The 15,670-nt window shown below is 42.8% G+C and overlaps 1 protein-coding gene across 1 annotated transcript in view; it reads right to left on the bottom strand.

Moving 5' to 3' along the window:
* LOC134586165 (uncharacterized) overlaps positions 1 to 8,468 on the bottom strand; it is a 34,159-nt gene extending 25,691 nt beyond the window's left edge. Inside the window, exon 1 of the mRNA XM_063441669.1 lies at positions 8,401 to 8,468. Coding sequence (XP_063297739.1) covers positions 8,401 to 8,448 — 48 coding nt within the window. The 5' untranslated portion in view covers positions 8,449 to 8,468. The remainder of the gene's footprint in view (positions 1 to 8,400) is intronic.
* Positions 8,469 to 15,670: the final 7,202 nt, after the last annotated feature.

The following is a 15,670-nucleotide window of genomic DNA, read 5'->3' as shown; positions in this document are numbered from 1 at the left end:
TCGAGCTGGTTAAGAAGACTGGGCGGTGGGCTTTGATGGCCAAGGTGGATGTGGAAGCAGCTTTCCCCTTGCTCCCTGTTCACCCCAACTGTCACCACCTGCTGGGTTGTTACTTTGACGGGGGGTATTTTGTCGACTTGTGTCTCCCTATGGGCTGTTCAATTTCGTGCTGTTACTTTGAGACTTTCGGTTTCTTCATAGAGTGGGTGGTTAAGGAAGAGGCGGGGAGTAGGTCAGTGGTGCACTACCTGGATGACTTCTGTGTGGGCCCGGTGAACTCGGGGGATTGTCTTCACCTTTTGCGCACTATTGAACTGGTAGCAGGGCAGTTCGGGGTGCCGCTTTCCGTGGGTAAGGCGGAGGGCCCCCCAGAGTGTCTCAGTTTCTTGGGTCTCGAAATTGATTCGGTGCGGAGTGTGTCAGGGTATTTATATCGGCAGACATTTTGTGCTATGATAGAAATACAAAGTGTATGTTCTGAAGTCATTGCTAAACAGACCAGACTCCATTTTGTATCTTCACGTTAACAAAGAGACACAAAATTTCTATCCTTTCTGTTACACTAACCTTAGCTTGAACCTAAAACTTGCCAAGCTGAATGGAATGTGTATATAAACAAACCAAATAGATAAGACATTGAGAACGGGGGATGGACAGACTGTCTAAATTCTATATCCAGACATAGGTGACAGAGAAGATTAAATAATTAAATTTTACTTTCTATACCAACAGATTCTCATTGTATTTTTGAGTTCATCTATAGTATTACAGGCTGTCATATTAGGAATTATAGCAGAATTTGCAGACGCATAGTCTGAAGAAATCCTCTTGATCTGACAGAAGATTTGAGTTAGGGCAAACATAGAGATAATGTAAATGACGTCAAAAATAGCCACCAGGAAAAGTTAACTCTTTCCTGGATAGGTATGTGTAGTGGAACAATACTGCCATCTAGAGTCCAAATATTAAAATGATTACCTAGAAGGCAACCACACCCCACATTTGTGATTGGCTATCACTTAGAGGAATTTCCCCTTTAAAAAGTTAAGACAAGGGAGGGTCGAGAATTCAAAGATTGAAGAGAGAGACATTACAACACTCTCGGGAGATTCAGAGAGATCCAGGCAGAATCGGACACTCAGAAAATCAAGACACTCCATGCAGAGAAAGAGACCCATGACACTTAGCTACCTGAGAACGTCTGATGAGAAAATATCTACTTAACTGGTAAATATACAGGCATTTAATTAATTAATTTAAATTAATAGCATGATATATGACTGGATAAATCATGTTTGATTTCATATTTAGAAATCTTAATTATTAAAGAATATATATATGGTTATAGCATCCCATCTGCAGCTGGGATCAATATAATCATTAATGTATTTGTGTGATTAATATCACGTTAGCATATCATGACCATTTATCCAGCTGTATTGATTGGCTCTAAAATAAGATAAAATATCTGTTTAGACAAATTAATAAAATATCAGCTAATATAACATAGTAGATTTCTCTCATTGGATAAAATCAAGGAAATGGTTGATGACGGGTTAAATGTTATTTTAATTAAAATTACATAGGAGTAAATCTTAACTACTTAGGAGGTCTAGCCAGCACTGCAAGGGTTATTTCTAACTGCTAGCTAAGTTCTATTGCCCTACACTGTAGCTCTGTGTGTGAAACATCACATTCCTTCTGTAAAGAAAATCGTAAATCTTATCTTGACAGCTTGTAGATTCAATGCTGTACTAACCAGGAAGTAAACTGCCACCTTGTATTGCATATATTGTTTTATACTGAATATTAATTGATTATTGCCATATTGTATTGCATATTCATGTTATACTGAAATTCCATTGATTATTATCATGCATGTTACTCATCATTATTAATTTAAATTGTTAAAAAAAAAAATTATATTTTTATAACAATTTGTGATTTTAATTACCGGTATATGGTTTTACATTTCATTTAACACGATAACGATTAGGGATCTGAGAATTGAAATAGTGGGCAATTTCTCATCTGTTTACATTATTATCCCATAAATATCCCCACAGGTGAGTGTCGGTTGCCCCAAGATAAGCTGGTGGGGATGCGGGGGGTCGTTGGGGAGGTGCTGCGGGTGCGCAAGGTGACCCTGCGGCAACTACAATCCCTCCTGGGCAAACGTAACTTTGCCTGTAGGGTGATCCCAATGGGGCGGATCTTTAGCTGGAGCCTGTCTGCGGCAACGGCAGGGGTGCAGTCCCCGCATCATTTCATCAGGGTGTCGGCGGTTATGAGGGCCGACCTGGTGGTGTGGGAGGCATTTTTGCGTGATTTTAACGGTACGGTGTTCTTTAGAAAGCAGGGGGTATCGGTGGAAAAACTCAAGCTCTTCACGGATGCCTCGGGCAGTGTGGATTTTGGGGTTTACTTTGGTGGCCACTGGTGCGTGGAACAGTGGCCGGATGAGTGGGGTGAGAGCCCCCTCATCTTGAACCTGGCATTCCTTGAATTATTCCCCTTGGTCGTGGCTCTGGCATTATGGGGCGATACGCTGCAGAACCGTAAGGTAGTTTTCTTTTCAGACAACATGGCCGTGTTACAAGTGGTTAACAATCTGTCTGTGGCTTCTAAGCCGGTGGTACGGTATTGCATCGCTTTGTTTTGCTTTGCATGTCACTCAATGTGGTTTTTCATGCGAGGCATGTACCAGGGTACTTGAACGTCGTAGCTGATGCCTTACAGTGGTCCCGGTTTCGGATGGTGGCGCCAGGAGCGCTGGAAGTAGGACAGGCGTGCCCGGAAGAGATGTGGCAGCTCGGAGCATCCTGCTTGGGGGATATGTGAGAGCCTCAGTGGCACCTGGCACTTGGGCCGCATACAGTAAGGTCTAGACAGCATGGGAAGGCTCGTGGGCCAGGTTGGACCTAGCGTTGGTAGGGGAATCACGACTAGACATGTTACTGTGGTTCAAATTCCGATTGCTGGTGGCGGGGAATAGGAACCTAGCATGAGTTGGTTAAAATGTTGGGGTGCCTTCTGGGGATGCTGCCGGAGGTATGTTGGGACGATTTTGAGGAGCGGTTGTTTCGGGCTGCGTTTATCCGTGTTACGCATTCAGGAAAGGAGGCTTGTGGTGCACCTGGCCAGATCAAAAATCGACATCAGGGTCAGAGGTCGGGACGTGACACTAGGTGATCTGCCGGGTTCGGTGCTCTGTCCAGTACCCGCAGTGTCACAATACTTGGCTCGGAGGCCTGTGGTTGAGGGGTCATTTTTGGTACACGCGGATTGCTCTTCCTTCTCGCGATTTCAGTTTGCCAAGGTCTTTAGATTAGGTTTAGCTAAGTTGGGGTTACAACCAGGCAGCTTTGGAACGCATTCTTTTCGGATTGGGGCTGCTACTGAAGCCGCGCGGTTGGGCCTGGGGGAGGCAGTAGTCAAGAGGATTGGGAGATGGGAATCGGTCAGGTTTCGGTCATAGGTGCGCTTGGGTATGTTGGACTAAAAGGGGGATTGGAAGGACCATGGTGTACTATGTATGGTGGTGATGCTTTTATTTGTTTCCCTAGGCCAAGTCGCCTGGATCGTCAGGCATTCTTTCATGTACTGGGCCGAGTGGAGAGCTGCAGCTAGAGTTAAAGGGCAGCAGCTGGGCTTTCCGATGGACCAGTTGGCAATTCGTTGGTTTGGTTATAGGGGTTTTGTTGGGGGGATGTTTACAATGTAGTGTTTCGCATGTTAACAGGTGGAGGAAGGCCGGACTTTCTAGTTCTCCACACAGGAGGAAATGATCTGGGGCTGGTGCCGCAGCGTCGGCTGGTCAAATGGATGAAGCAGGATCTGAATAGATTGTGGGATATGCTCCCTGGAGTGCTGGTGGTGTGGTCGGAGATGGTGCCTAGACGGCAATGGCGGTGTGCAACCCGTTGGCCATTGAGGGTTGCTGAGGAAAGGTTACCAGCCTAATGGCTAGTTTTGTCAGGAAAGTGGGGGGTGTGGTAGTGAGGCACAGGGAATTAGAGGTGGGGTTTCCTGGTTAGTATCACTCGGATGGAGTTCACCTCTCTCCGCAGTGGGGTGGGATCTCCTGAACCTAGGTTGGCAGGAAGGGCTACAGTTTCTTAGGGGTGGGGGAGCTCAGAAAGGCTTAAGGTTTCAAGGTCTGAGCTCATGGCGGGATAGGGAGCTCTAGGAGAGGAAATAGGCTCCCCAGTTGGAAGGTTATGTTAATAGTTATTGGTATGTTGGTAGGTTTCGAGTCCTGGAGGTGACTCAGAACCTGGTGGGGTAGGGGTATCCGGGTATACATAGAAACATAGAAACATAGAATGTGACGGCAGATAAGAACCATTCGGCCCATCTAGTCTGCCCAGTTTTCTAAATACTTTCATTAGTCCCTGGCCTTATCTTATAGTTAGGATAGCCTTATGCCTATCCCACGCATGCTTAAACTCCTTTACTGTGTTAACCTCTACCACTTCAGCTGGAAGGCTATTCCATGCATCCACTACCCTCTCAGTAAAGTAATACTTCCTGATATTATTTTTAAACCTTCGTCCCTCTAATTTAAGACTATGTCCTCTTGTTGTGGTAGTTTTTCTTCTTTTAAATATAGTCTCCTCCTTTACTGTGTTGATTCCCTTTATGTATTTAAATGTTTCTATCATATCCCCCCTGTCTCGTCTTTCATCCAAGCTATACATGTTAAAATCCTTTAACCTTTCCTGGTAAGTTTTATCCTGCAATCCATGAACCAGTTTAGTAGCCCTTCTTGGAACTCTCTCTAAGGTATCAATATCCTTCTGAAGATAGGGTCTCCAGTACTGTGTACAGTACTACAAGTGAGGTCTCACCAGTGTTCTGTACAATGGCATGAGCACTTCCCTCTTTCTACTGCTAATACCTCTCCCTATACAACCAAGCATTCTGCTAGCATTTCCTGCTGCTCTATTACATTGTCTGCCTACCTTTAAGTCATCAGAAATAATCACCCCTAAATCCCTTTCCTCAGATGTTGAGGATATGACTCTATCAAATATTCTGTACTCTGCCCTTGGGTTTTTACGTCCAAGATGCATTATCTTGCACTTATCCACATTAAATGTCAGTTGCCACAACTCTGACCATTTTTTCTAGTTTACCTAAATCATTTTCCATTTGGCTTATCCCTCCTGGAACATCAACCCTGTTACATATCTTAGTATCATCCGCAAAAAGACACACCTTACCATCAAGACCTTCTGCAATATCACTAATAAAAATATTAAAGAGAATGGGTCCAAGTACAGATCCCTGAGGTACCCCACTGGTGACAAGCCCAAGCTTCGAATATACTCCATTGACTACAACCCTCTGTTGCCTGTCACTCAGCCACTGCCTTACCCATTCAACAATATTGGAATCCAAACTCAAAGATTGTAGTTTATTGATAAGCCTTCTATGTGCAACAGTGTCAAAAGCCTTACTGAAATATAGATAAGCAATGTCTACTGCACCACCCTGATCTATAATTTTAGTTACCCAATCAAAAAAATCAATAATTAGTTTGGCATGATCTCCCTGAAGTAAACCCATGTTGTCTCTGATCTTGAAATCCATGTGTTTTTAGATGTTCAACAATCCTATCCTTTAACATGGTTTCCATCACTTTCCCCACTATTGAAGTAAGGCTTACTGGCCTATAGTTGCCCGACTCCTCCCTATTACCTTTCTTGTGAATGGGCACAACATTCGCTAACTTCCAATCTTCTGGGACTACTCCTGTTATCAATGATTGGTTAAATAAATCTGTTAATGGTTTTGCTAGTACACCACTAAGCTCTTTTAATAGCTTTGGGTGTATTCCATCAGGTCCCATTGACTTATTTGTCTTTACTTTTGACAGTTGAAATAGAACCTCTTCCTCTGTAAACTCACGTGTAGTAAATTACTCATTTATCCTTTTTCTTAACTGAGGTCCCTTTCCTTCATTTTCATCTGTAAATACCGAACAAAAATATTAATTGAGGCAGTCAGCTAGACCTTTATCCTCATCTACATACCTTCCTTCTTTTGTTTTTAATCTAACTAATCCTTGTTTTACTTTTCATTTCTCATTTATGTATCTAAAAAGTTTTGTCCCCCTTTTTTACTGACTGTGCTATTTTCTCTTCTGTGTGTGATTTGGAAGCTCTTATAACTTGCTTAGCCTCTTTCTGCCTAATCTTATAGGTCATTCTGTCTTCCTCACTCTGTTTTTTTTTATAATTACTAAATGCTAACTTTTTGTTTTTTACTATTTTGGCCACATCACACCCCTACCATGGTTAAATTATAATAATTGTTGGCACTTTAAGTGATGTTATGTTGGTTCAATGTTATATATATATACACATGTTATTTATTAAGGGGGTCATGTAATAAATTATACCTAACGGAAGGATACGGAAATAAGGGTGGGCCATAGGCAATGACCCAAAAAGTTTCTTTAAGTTATATTATTTATATATTTAATAAAGCTGTGGACAATATTACCCATATACCCTAGTGTCCTTGTATTATTGGGGGTAGGTATGTGGGGGTTTGTCCAAGATTCCAAATGCTCATATGGCAACGATACATCTGTCATGTGATTTATCATATTCTCTACTGTAATTCTTTCCTAATTGGTCTTTCCAGAAATCATACTGCCCTCTACAGTCCGTAATGAATGATGCCAGGTGATTTTTCTATACCCCACACCTCACCCCTCTGGCAATAATTACATTGGCTTCCTGCACCCTATATCATGTGTATGTATTTGACAGTGTACATATATGTATGTATTAGGCAGTGTGTGTGTTTATATGTATAAGGAAGTTTGTTTGTAAGTGTGTATGTATAAGGCAGTTTGCTAAGAGAGATGAATACTCCCTACACATAGTATTTCAGCCTGCAGAAGTGCTTTATATTTTCTGAAGTTTGTCATTTTCTTGACAGTTTATAAAAGGGCTGATTTCAATAGAAATCTGACCTTTCATAATTGGGGGCACACACCTCCCCATCTTTCACACAGCTAGGAATGCTTTCTTACACTTAATTTAGCTCCACAGATCTCATAGAAGAGGCAGATGTACTGTACTAGTGTGCACTAGACATGTCCATGGGCAAAACATTTGTTTCAGTTCGGTTCAGAAATTCAGGTAAGTAAAAAATTGTGTCTGCTTCGGCAATTCGGACCAATGTCATTTGGTTCGCTTCCGCACTTCCGAAATTATGGACTTCTGCAATTCGGGACTTCTGCAATTCGGTAGTTCGGACCCTAACCCTACCCTTAACCCTTAAACCCTATCCTTAACCCCTAACCCTACCCCTAACCTCTAAACCCTGTCCTTAACTCCTAACCATAAACCCTAACCCTAAACGCAAGCCCTAACACACTTAGGAACTTCGGCACTTTGGCAATTTGGAAATTCGGCAATTTGAACTTCGGACATTCATAAGCATCTGAATATCTGAATTGCATGAAATTTGTCTGAATGTAGTTTCGGAACTAAATGAATTATTGCACATGTCTATTTTGCACGCTAGGCAAGACCAGCTACTTGAACCACCTGAAAACAAAAACTGCCAGCTTTGTGTGTATCATTCTCCCTCCCCCCCTCCAAAACCTATCTGTCTGTCTATCTCTTCTCCCTACAGCCCATTTGTGTGTCTCTTTTTCCCACAAAACCCCTTTTTGTGTCTCTCCCCAGACCCTTTTTGTGTTTTTACCCCAACCCGTTTTTATGTCTCTTTACCCTACTCTAGCCCTCTGTGTGTGTCACTGTCCCCTTCCCCAGCCACTTTGTTTGTCACTGCCCTATTCCCTAGACCTTCTGTGTGTTTCTGTGTCCTCTTCCTCAGACCCTCTCATTATCTCTGCATTTGTCCCCCTTAGCCCCTCTGTGTGTCTTTGTGCCTTCAGCCCCTCTGTGTGTCTTTGTCCCCCCCAGCCCCTCTGTGTGTCTTTTTGTCAGTCCGTCCCACACCCCCGGTCTCCCCCCTTCTCCCCTCCTGTGCCTGCTCATGTCCCTCCAGGTAGAGCTGCCATGTGGACTGTGGTGGAGGATCTTCTGTTTCCTCTATACGGTCTGACCGGAAGCTGTTTGTTGGTCTCGGTGAAGACTTCTGTCAGTCCGGTTAGATAATACAGAAGTTATTCTACTGTTGTCTGCTTGTGTGTCTCTTCCCCCACAGCCCCTTTGTGTGTCTATTTCTACATGGTGCGACTGGCAGGAGGGGAGTGCTGTGCAGCGCTCCCCTCATGATGTCACCTGAAGATTGCTCCCTGACTGTTCCCAGACTGGTACGCCCTAGGCAGCTGCCTAGTGGTTGCGCTGTCTCTCCCGTGTTACTCTGGTTGCTATGTTAAATTAACACTGTAAGACTCAGTATGATACAGACCTCATCATTGTTCCTTTCGACACTGTTTTCAACGTTGGCGATAGACATTCTGTTATACAGACAGTTGAACCTCAGAAGATCCTATTCAGGTGGTACTTTTTCCTGTAATTGGAGAATCAATTAGAGGTTTGTGAATTTAAAATTATGGACTTGGAGGATTGCTTCCTATTAATCAACCATATGAGTCTACTCAGACCCTTTAACTGCTACCCTCAGACACAGGAAAGAATTCTAGCAGATTAGAGATTCTACAGAACCATCATATTCAATACAGATGGGAATATCTTTCATGTCTTGTTTATTGGTGCAAGTTATGTAAAAAGAATACCACGGATAATATTAGACCGTATCTTAACATTAAGTAACAACAAAAAAAAGAACCAAAGAAGGTGTAGTTTAGAATGGAGTTATTTGAATGTATAATACCAAAAGAAAAAAGAAAAAAAACTAGATATCAAGATGAGGCTAAAACTTAAAACTTTTTTTTATACATAATTGAAACAATGAGAGAAGTGATAAGTGAAGTTACCAGACGCCCTTCTGATGAGATACCACTGGCGAAAGGTGCATTAGGGGCTCAAATGACTTATCCAATATACACACTGATACCATGAGTTATCTCACTGCGATGTGATATTTATTTCATTGCTCTTAAACAGCATTTAGACTGGTGGTCATTGTAACATATTCTTAGTTTTTTACAGGTTTTGGTAAATATGCCATCCTGATTTAGTAGCTACTTGATTTAAATAGCTAGATAACCATTAGCCACAAGGATCTTAGACTAAAACTTAGTGGTGGTTTCATAAAAGTGGGGTGCCCTCAAAGGCACATGCAGGGAACACAAAGGGCAGGCATTGACAACCTTCGGCACTGCAGATGTTTTGTACTACAACTCCCATAATGCTTTGCCAGCATTATGGGTATAAAAGCATTATGGGGGATGTAGTCCACAACATCTGGGGTGCCAAAGGTTACCTACCCCTGGCATAGGGTATCATCATTCTTTAGTTACCCTTTAATTAGAGACGTTTTATTCATTTATAGAAACCACCATTTAGTTGTTAATTCTTTCTACTATTTTATGCGTTACAGGGTAAGACTGTGAGCTACAGTCTGTACCTCTTTTCAAGTAACTTCTTCTCTTATCTTTGCTACTTTACTGCATACAGTAACAATTGACTGTCTATAAATAATAATTTGTATGTGCAGACAACCTTCACTTACTATTTAGCTGGTGCTAATTTAGGAATTATATGCTCATAATTTACCTTTTTGCTAGGCAGAACTTTGAATTTTAAATACCTTTAGATTTATTTACTTATTAGAAGGTGTTGTGTTTTTCACTTTTTTTTTTGCCTCAGTGGGGTCTGGTCATTTCACTTATTACATTTTTCATTAATGTATAATACAACTTAAGTTTTAGCCTCATCTTGAGATCTATTTTTTTTGTTTGTCTGTTTTGTTTTTTATTTGATTTTTTTTATACATTCAACTAACTATTCTAAACCAACACTTTCTCTGGTTCTTTTGTTCTTTTTTTTTTGGCTATTACTTAGTAACTTAGAGGTTATTCCCCATTTTGTTGGTGTTTGTAATATCAGCTCCATTCTCTTCTTTGTGTTATGATGGAATGATTTCATCATGGGCCCTCTTGGCACAGATTGGCATGACAGAATAATTCTGTCATTGATTCTAAAAGGTTTAAGTATAGTGATTTTAGTCTATTCATTTGTGTGTATTGAAGTTTAGAATATAAAGTATCAATGTAATATTTATGTTGACCGTGTGTCTCTGTAACATGTATTGTATTATAATAATTTGTAGATGGAAAGAATAAAAATAATATTTTGAAGCAGGCATCTGGCTTTTCTATAGAGAGGAAGGAAGGAGCAGTTGGTGGGGATAGAGAGCGTACGTGTAGCAATTGGTGGTAAAGTAAAAACATTTTGGCAATCAAATTCTATTACCCTAAAAATGAATATTGAACATACAAATGTAACAAATAGGTTCAATTCTAATACTAATATTAATAAGAGATAATCTTAATTTGGGCTTTTTTTTCTACAATTCAAAAGGAAGTTTTTGACTTTAACATTTTCTTATATTGATTGCATTAAAGTAGAGATCTCACTTACCTATAAAAAGTAGTATGTTATCAGATGGAAGATCTCCAGACAGCTGGACCTTGGGATTTAAAAAACCCTTGTAGGTTCTGCTCTAGGAAATAAAAAATAAATAATGAATTAACAGCAAATCTAAACTACAATCTTAGGAAATATAAACTGCAATCTTAATTTTAAACACTTAAACAAAATAGAAACACAATGAAAGCACTGCACTAACTCAGAAGGGGCTGCTTTGTAATGTTTGCAAGAAGCACCCTGCAAACTTTATATACCCCTGCAAACTTTATATACTACTGACAGTTTCACTTTTGATTTCTAATTTTAGACCTCTTGGAATTGTATGGACATTCTGGGAAACTGTGATCACATACATAGAAATACAAAAAACAAACAAAGAAAAAAAGTTACATGTGCACTATCCCTGTGCACATTTAAATAACTGTAGTTTTTTTAGTATCACTGCAATGACGATTTTAGTGCTGCCGCCCACCCCAGGTGTTCCTTATTAAGAGTGAATAAATGTGTAGGGATCTGATTGGAAATTCTACCTTATAGCTGATGTAACACATGCAGGGAACACAAAGGGCAGGCATTGACAACCTTCGGCACTGCAGATGTTTTGGACTACAACTCCCATAATGCTTTGCCAGCATTATGGGTGTAAAATCAATATGGGGGATGTAGTCCACAACATCTGGGGTGCCAACGGTTACCTACCCCTGTCATAGGGTATCATCATTCTTTAGTTACCCTTTAATTAGAGACATTTTATTCATTTATAGAAACCACCATTTAGTTGTTAATTCTTTCTACTATTTTATGCGTTACAGGGTAAGACTGTGAGCTACAGTCTGTACCTCTTTTCAAGTAACTTCTCTTATCTTTGCTACTTTATTGGATACAGTAACAATTGACTGTCTATAAATAATAATTTGTATGTGCAGACAACCTTCACTTACTATTTAGCTGGTGCTAATTTAGGAATTATATGTTCATAATTTACCTTTTTGCTAGGCAGAACTTTGAATTTGAAATACCTTTAGATTTATTTACTTATTAGAAGGTGTTGTGTTTTTCACTTTTTTTTTTTTGCCCCAGTGGGGTCTGGTCATTTCACTTATTACATTTTTCATTAATGTATAATACAACTTAAGTTTTAGCCTCATCTTGAGATCTAGTTTTTTTGTTTGTCTGTTTTGTTTTTTATTTGATTTTTTTTATACATTCAACTAACTATTCTAAACCAACACTTTCTCTGGTTCTTTTGTTCTTTTTTTGGCTATTACTTAGTAACTTAGAGGTTATCCCCCATTTTGTTGGTGTTTGTAATATCAGCTCCATTCTCTTCTTTGTGTTATGATGGAATTATTTCATCATGAGCCCACTTGGCACAGATTGGCATGACAGAATAATTCTGTCATTGATTCTAAAGGGTTTAAGTATAGTAATTTTAAACACTCAAATAGTGATGTACCGAACTGTTCACTGGCGAATAGTTCCCGGCGAACATAGCGTGTTCGCGTTCGCCACCGCGGGCGAACACATGGGCGGTTCGATCCGCCCCCTATTCGTCATCATTGAGCAATCTTTGACCCTGTGCCTCACGGTCAGCAGACACATTCCAGCAAATCAGCAGCAGACCCTCCCTTCCACACCCTCCCACCTCCCTCCCAGCATCCATTTAGATTAATTCTGAAGCTGCATGATCAGTGAGAGGAGGGAAAGTGTAGCTGCTGCTGATTAGATAGGGAAATTGATAGCTAGGCTAGGGTATTCAGTGTCCACTACAATCCTGAAGGCAGGGCCGGTGCAAGGATTTTGCCGCCCTAGGCAAAAGTAAAGTTTGCCACCCCCCCCCCCCATGACATCACAATGCCCCATGTTAACTAACACAAGTGCTGCAGTGCCGCCGTGTTTACATTAAAAGGCATTAAGCTGAAGTGGTTCTGGGGACTAAAGTGTCCCTTTAATGTGAGGTAAATTAGAGATTAGTGCCACGAATAATATACTAGATTGCCTACTTACAATCAGATGAGGATGGTGATGGGCTCTAGCTGCAGTCTGGCTCCACTCGTCTGGTGTAGAACAGGCTCTCTGGAGGCTGTTTGTGTTCTGGGAGAACGGAAAGCAGCTCCATTTTTTTAAAGGCCCTTTACACAGCTCATGGTCTGGGCCCCAGGGTCCACCTTCATGTTCCACCAAATAGTTTGTTCACAGGAGTAGGGGATGTCCTGATGTGTGTAAGGAATGCATTGTGTGAATCTGTGTTTGTATGTGTAAGGGCTGCATTGTGTGTTTCTGTGTATGTACGGGATGCAGTGTGTGCGTCTGTAAGGGGTGCATTGAGTGTGTGTAAGGAATGCATTGTGTGTTTCTGTGTGTAAGGGATGCATTGTATGTAAGGGTTGAATTGCTTGTGTGTGTGTCTGTGTGTGTAATGCATTGTGTGTTTTTCTGTGATGGATGTCAATCTCTCCCTCCTTCCTTGTCACTCTCTTCTCCCCCTCTCCCTCCCTCGTCACTCTCTTCTCCCCCTCTCCCTCCCTCGTCACTCTCTTCTCTCCCCCCCTCGTCACTCTCTTCTCTCCCCCCTTGTCCCTCTCTTCTCTCCCCCCCTTGTCCCTCTCTTCTCTCCCCCCCTTGTCCCTCTCTTCTCTCCCCCCTTGTCCCTCTCTTCTCTCCCCCCTTGTCCCTCTCTTCTCTCCCCCCCTTGTCCCTCTCTTCTCCCCCCTTGTCCCTCTCTTCTCCCCCCTTGTCCCTCTCTTCTCCCCCCTTGTCCCTCTCTTCTCCCCCTCTTGTCCCTCTCTTCTCCCCCATCCCTTGTCACTCTCTTCTCCCCTCCCCACTCTTATTCCCCCTCCTAACCCCGTCAATTCCACTCCCTGTCAATTACTTCCCCCCACCTTGTCAATTTATTTCCCCCCCTTTCAATTTATTCCCCCCACCCTGCCTGTCCATTTATTCCCCCAACCTCCCTGTCCATTTATCCCCCCTCCCTGTCCACTTATTCCCCCCCTCCCTGTCCATTTATTCCCCCCCTCCCTGTCCATTTATCCCCCCTGTCCATTTATTCCCCCCCTGTCCATTTATTCCCCCTCCTCCCTGTCCATTTATTCTCCCTGTCCATTTATTCCCCCCCTCCCTCTCCATTTATTTATCCCCCCCTCCCTCTCCATTTATTTATCCCCCCCTCCCTCTCCATTTATTTATCCCCCCCTCTCCATTTATTTCTCCCCCCCTCCCTCTCCATTTATTTCTCCCCCCTCCCTCCCTCTCCATTTATTCCCCCCCCCTCCCTCTCCATTTATTTCTCCCCCCCCCTCCCTTTATTCCCCCCACCCTCCCCTACCTATGTTGTAGCGTGGCCGAGCTCTGTACTGTCCGCGGGTACAGGGAGCTTTTGTTTCCTGTACCCGGCAGGACTAAAAGGAAGTGAACACTCAGTGTTCACTTCCTGTTAGTCCGGCCGGGTACAGGAGACAAATGCTCCCTGTACCGGCGGACTATACAGCGCTCGGCCACGCTACAGTGAGGGAGTGACAGGAGGGAGCGCTTCCCTCCTGTCAGCCCCTCTCCTCATGCTGCGCCCGGGCGGTGCGCCCTCATGGACGCACCAGCCCGGGCAAAGCTGCAGCCGCCTGAGGCGCTCTACAGAGCGCTCGGGCGGCTGCAGCATTAGGGGGGCCGGTGCTCCTGGCGGCGCCCCTTCCCAAGGGGCACCCTAGGCGGCTGCCTAGTCTGCCTTAATGGTAGAGCCGGCCCTGCCTGAAGGACTCATCCGATCTTTGCTGTAAGAACAGCACCCCAAAAAGCCCTTTTTAGGGCTAGAACATCAGTCTGCTTTTTTTTGTGTAATGTAATTGCAGTTGCCTGCCTGCAAGCTTCTGTGTCAGGCTCACAGTGCATACTGTGCCCATTTGCCCAGTGCCACCACTCACTCACTGCTGGTGTCACAATAGCTTAAGCTTGCATTTAAAACCAAAAAAAAGTTTTTCACTGTAATTGAAAGAAGAGTAGTTGAAGAAGAGTAGTTAGTTGTCTGCCAGCTTCTGTGTCAGGCTCAGTGGATACTGTGCCCATTTGCCCAGTGCCACTACTCATATCTGGTTTCACAATGCTTATGCTTGACATTTAAAAAGAAAAAACATGTTTTCACTGTAATAGATTGAATAGCAGTTAGTTGCCTGCCAGCTTCTGTGTCAGGCTCAGTGGATACTGTGCCCATTTGCCCAGTGCCACCACTCATATCTGGTGTGACTATAGCGTGCCTTTAAAAACAAAAAACGTGTTTCACTGTAAGCTAATAGCAGTTAGTTGTCTGCAAGCGTCTGGGTGTCAGGCCTTCAGCGTGTGCTCTGCCAACCTCAGCAAGTGTAATTTGCCACTCATATCTGGTGTCTGTATAGCGTGCTGTTATAAAGAAAAAAAGTTTTTCAGTGTAAGCTAATAGCAGTCAGTGTCCTTAAAGCGGGTGTCAGGCCTTCAGCGTGTGCGCTGCCAACCTCAGCAAGTGTAATTTGAGCACAGGTGTCAATACATACCTGCCAAGTGACCCTATGTAGGGGGAACAGTCTCTATTCTGCTCTGTGCCAGTGTGTATCATGGTCTCTGAGGACGGGGAACAGTCTCTATTCTGCTCTGTGTCAGTGTGTATCAGGGTCTCTGAGGACAGGTGTCAATCCATATCTGCCAAATGACCCTATGTAGGGGAAACAGTCCCTATTCTGCTCTGTGTCACTGAGTATCATGGTCTCTGAGGACGGGGGAACAGTCTCTATCCTACTCTATTAAACATCTCCAGCAAAGTCTCGAGGTGTTGGGATGTATGGTCGCTAGTCTAGTTGGTACCAAGTACCACCTATATTGTATCTTGCGCATTAGCTCTAGGTGGGATGCGCATCTGAATCTACCTTTATGGGCTATGAAGGCTTGGTTCCATTGTTCTTCTGAGAAGACTGTACTCAAATCCTTATGCCATGCCTCTCTGAATTTGTCTAGCTGCGGTGGTGGCTGTTGGGTAGGATTATTTAGAATTGCATACATGAGTGAAAGTGGTTTCTTGGGCATTGTTCTAGATTCCATGCTTTCTCTATACAACGCGTGTGGGTCGGGGTTGTCAGGATAGTGGAGTTTGTCAATGC

This window comes from Pelobates fuscus, chromosome 2, assembly GCF_036172605.1.
Source record: "Pelobates fuscus isolate aPelFus1 chromosome 2, aPelFus1.pri, whole genome shotgun sequence".
In the NCBI taxonomy this organism is placed as follows: domain Eukaryota; kingdom Metazoa; phylum Chordata; class Amphibia; order Anura; family Pelobatidae; genus Pelobates; species Pelobates fuscus.
The sequence above is the reverse complement of the archived record's forward strand: the minus strand, read 5'-3'. Positions and strand labels throughout refer to the sequence as shown.